We start from the raw sequence: 4645 nt of genomic DNA, 5'->3' as shown, positions 1-4645 counted from the left end.
GTAAATATAATTCAGTCCAGATAAATTCGCCAGCTTTCACCAAGGCCGCCATAAGTTATTTGACGTCCGCGCCATATTGTAATCCACGTCCGCTAAGACGTCATGATTTAGCTCCGGTAGATAAAAATTATTCACCCTGGGCAAAATGTTTCGTTGCACTACACTATTGTCTTCAGAGCTCAAAGATGATTTAGGAACGCCAGGAACTATCTCGGAAGGCATGTTTGGGGGAAGGTTTTCGTCCTGAGCAGAAATGGACGACATGTCTTTCCGCCTCTGCTTCATACACAGGCGCTCTTGACCTCTTTCTGCTGCTTGAGAAGAGTCAATCAGTCGCATGACCTCATCGGTGCTTTCCTGATATCCGGTTTGAAAGTTCGAACAGGGGTTGTTTTCGTTTGTATGGCTCTTAGAACCCGACTGTTTCGTCTTTTGAATGCCTTCCATGTATTGCACCGCCATCTCTAATATGTCTGCCTTTTCCAGCTTAGAAAACTGCGATACCTGGGGACGAATGAAAACGACAGTTACGGTTTGAGCAAATAAAGTAGAGCAACTTGACTGAATTTGTAAAAACAATGAAATGAATAAATAAATCGCTTCACGCACTGCTACGTATTTACCATTGTGACTAGCATGTGGACATATCCATTGTTGTTCAAATTGTGAGAGTGGGGCCTCCGTGGCTCAGTTGGTTAGCGCTCTCGCGCAGCGTGATGACCCAGCAGTCTCTCACCAATACGGTCGCTGTGAGTTCAAGTCCAGCTCATGCTGGCTTCCTCTCCGGCCGTACGTGGGAAGATCTGCCAGGAACCTGCGGACTCTACCCACCATAATGCTTGCCACCGTCGTATAAGTGAATTATTCTTGAGTACGTCGTAAAACACCAATCAAATAAATAAATAAAATCAAATTGTGGGACAGTAATATTTCCTTGGGCATATATATGCGTAATACTTACATCCTGATTCGTGTTCTTCAAAACAATGGTCTTCAAGGTTTCCAGACAGTTATTTATTCTCGCTCTGCGTCTCTTTTCCATCAACTGTTTCGTATTCTGCGGCAGAAAAAATTCACAGAAATTTTTGTAAGATGGTCATGTATGGATACTGAAACCAAGGCGTCAATCTTCAGTAGAAATCTATGGCTTGTTAAAATATATAGCAAATGTTGGTCTAGGGGCTATATTATGGTCGCATTAAATGTTGATGCATAATATTAACACTTGCAAGAAATTGGAACGTTCAGAATGAGCGGATCCCTAGCGGCTTAGGCTGAATTGCAATGCATAGCGTTGAATGTTAACGTTCTTACAGCTGTTTGTCATTCAAAGTAGGCATGGTAACGGTTGGCTACACATTTAAGAAGAATGCGCTCTGCTTGCTCTAGGTGGTTTTCGATGGCGGATAATTTGAACTCCAAAGTAACTTCTCATAGTGCAAAAAATAAAGTGCAAAAAAAAAGGTCCGTTTGTATTGCAGCAGTTGGCAGATGGCACTGTTGACTATCGGAGATAAAAACTGAGGAAACTCTTGGTTTTGTTCTACTTAAGGCCAGCTCATATCACTAAACCTACGATGCATTGCAAAGCTAATAAGATACCGTTTAACACAGTAAAGTCAAGTAAAATTCATAGGTGGACTTACCCTCTGTTTAAGACTGGATTTCTTGCGAATGTTCAAACTGGATGCTGATCGCTCTTGCAGCACCCGTTTTTCCATGTTGTTCGCTATATGCTACGACGAGTGTAGGTAAAGTTGCCGCTTACATCAGAGGCCCTGCTCTCCTATCTTTGCGCACCACGCACAGACCGAACTAAATTCCTTACTCAGCGTAAGCTGGGTTACCCTGTTTTGTGCCTCACGATTCGGAGAGCCTCACGATTAACCATGAATGATGTATCTCACCCCGGGTCCAAGTTTCCATTCATGCGTTCACTGGTGTGGTGACCAATCGGAATACAGCAAATGTAGCTGAGGAGGGAAATATGACGAAGTCCCGCCCACGAGAGCCTCATTTCAAGCTTCCTACACTCATTGATGGAAATGACACAGCAGTGTCCTAATTTGACAATGCCCTGATTATCGACTTGTCAACCTCTCGCGGGATTGCTAGCACGTCTTTGTCCACATCTGATACACAGTCAGGCAACGGCCAAAAACTGAAAGTAAGTCCAAATTAAACCTTATTTGTTAAAGAAGTCACGGTTAAATCACACAGTATGAAGAGCAAAAAGCAATCCACATCTGAATGGATCGTATGTAAACAGTTACATTATATATTATTAGCCGCAACAAGCAACTCTCAATGTCGCTGGGACTGTCTGTCTGTTGGTCAGAATGCTGAGTCAAAATTTTGACCTCCTAGCTTTCTTCTACCGGTTAACAATGGGTCCGCGTGCAAGACAACATAATCTTCTTGCATGCTATTACAAAACAATTACGAATGTGCGCTTGTTACTGTGATCAATATCCTAATGTAAAACAACAAACTGTTCTAACATTAAACTGATGACGCTAATTAATCTCTTCAGTAACAGGTATATAGCTATGCAATCATCTTTATACAGTGTTTATAATCATCAACTGGAAACGGATAAGACACTGCATGCATGTAAATACGAATAAAGGAAAACGTTAATGAATAAATGGATATACCAAAACAAACATAGAAATTGAACGATTTCTTCAATCAGAGAAGAAAAACCACGGACCCACGCGTGGCTCAACTATAAATGGCTGACTGAACTGATGAGAGCTAAATTTTGAATGTTTAAATATTTCAATCCACAATTAAATTATAGAGATAAACATGTAAATAAATCCATCAACATAGGCTTTTAATCTGTGCAATTATACGTACCTGTACAGATATACTCATCTTTAACGGCTTACCTCTGAATTCCCCGAGGGTAAAGCCTGTTGCTTACACCTGTCAATGTTTGAACAAAGATAAGATCAGTTTATAATATAGGCCACCTGATCCTGAAGGCAATCCAGCTGACCTGACCTGAATCTATACACCTATCACTGTGACATGACCACAGATATCTAACAATGTATAAGTCAAGGTCTGCACGACAAATAATATGTGGCAGAGACACGTATGTATATACTTTTGACATTCATCAAAATCACAACGATTTTATGGATCAGTTTATGTTTTGAAACTTTCTTGATGCATGGCAAATCAAGCTAGGTACTTAATTACCCTTATCATTGAATTTGGGAATTCTATCAATGTATTAAAATAAAGAGCTAAGAAAAGATATTTTTCAGTCAACCTTGGTTTGTAATCGTGATAATTAACAACTTAAATCTCAAAGAAATCAAATGAAATTCAAAACTTCTCTAAAATCCTAAACGAAAATATAACTGAAGATATTATTTTTAGGCTGAAATTTTCACTATACACAGTTGAGCTTTTATTAGTCTGCATTTTCTTTTCGTTCAACTACATGGGGTATGTTAAGAATCAGTGAGAACTAAGCCTGAGTTCAAACAATTTAATTGCTTGTTTAGTTCGTTTATTTTCACATTTTCCGACATGCCCGAAACTCTCAGTCTTTATGAAGTAAAATGAAAATTAGTTTTTGTGCTTTCAGACGTAATGAACGACAGTCCATTGCTCAACACGGCATGCTTTCATGCATAACTACGCACGTAAGAGCACTTTTAAGAGGGCAACCCCAGGCTTCATTGCAAAAATATTACACATATTGAAATATAGCCACACACACACACACACACATACACACACACACACACACACACACACACACACACACACACACACACACACACACACACACACACACACACACACACACACACACACACACACACACACACACACACACACACACACACAAACACACACAAACAAACACACACATATATATATGCACGAGTTTTACCAACTTGAACTCTATAAGGTGGATCATCGTTGTTCTATAGGAATCATATTTATAAACGTATTACAACCTAAAAACTGAAGCTAAATTTCTACAGTAACGTAATGTAGGAATATAGTGGCAGTTGTGATCTTAAGATACATTTCACAGTGGTAATGATTTCAGGTTTACAGCAATGCTTAGGCAGGCTATTCTAATCTATGCTCCATATTTGTTCTACACATATTATTGGCTTTTCGATGCTCTGGTATTGATCATCTCGTCACCAGCATGGCAGAACGGCGGATCTGTGGATAAATTCAAACTGTGCATTTGATCACATCAATCATGGTTTTAATTGAGCTTATGGCAGGTCTGATATTGAGTTTATGACATCCTCCGTCAGGAACTGTGAAGAGATTCATTTTTTCAGTAGTCCACCTTTTGTATGCCTCCTGACCCATCCGCCAATTGCCCTGGGCAAGGGAATTCCAACAAAAGGTTTCCATCAGATGACCATATACGTGTCTGTGGTGATAAAGAACAGGCGGGATGGCTAGTACACCTTCTGTTCTTTTCAGACCGAAGATGGAGCATGTATATACCACACCTTTGTCAGCGTTTTACTAAATTAACGAAAAGCAGCATACAGTGATATATATATATATATATATATATATATATATATATATATATATATATATATATATATATATATATATATATATATATATATATATATATATATATATA

General features: G+C 39.1%; 1 protein-coding gene across 1 annotated transcript; it reads right to left on the bottom strand.

The window, feature by feature from the left end:
* Positions 1 to 36: 36 nt before the first annotated feature.
* Positions 37 to 1726, bottom strand: LOC135475805 (protein hairy-like). The gene is made up of 3 exons (XM_064755745.1): positions 1647 to 1726; positions 962 to 1057; positions 37 to 504 (listed from the first exon to the last, which is right to left on the bottom strand). Exons 1-3 carry the CDS (start codon positions 1719 to 1721, stop codon positions 37 to 39), a joined length of 639 nt encoding a protein of 212 aa, XP_064611815.1. The 5' UTR covers positions 1722 to 1726.
* Between the last annotated feature and the right edge of the window lie 2919 nt (positions 1727 to 4645).

This window comes from Liolophura sinensis, chromosome 9, assembly GCF_032854445.1.
Source record: "Liolophura sinensis isolate JHLJ2023 chromosome 9, CUHK_Ljap_v2, whole genome shotgun sequence".
In the NCBI taxonomy this organism is placed as follows: Eukaryota; Metazoa; Mollusca; class Polyplacophora; order Chitonida; family Chitonidae; genus Liolophura; species Liolophura sinensis.
Note: the sequence above shows the minus strand (reverse complement) of the source record. Positions and strands in the feature narration are given on the sequence as shown.

Coding starts and splice junctions, on each gene's coding strand:
- LOC135475805 (XM_064755745.1), bottom strand. CDS start 1,721: ATGGAAAAACGGGTGCTGCAAGAGCGATCAGCATCCAGTTTGAACATT. Junction 1,058..1,646: donor AATCCAGTCTTAAACAGAGG/GTAAGTCCACCT, acceptor TTTCTGCCGCAG/AATACGAAACAGTTGATGGA. Junction 505..961: donor TGAAGAACACGAATCAGGAT/GTAAGTATTACG, acceptor ATTCGTCCCCAG/GTATCGCAGTTTTCTAAGCT.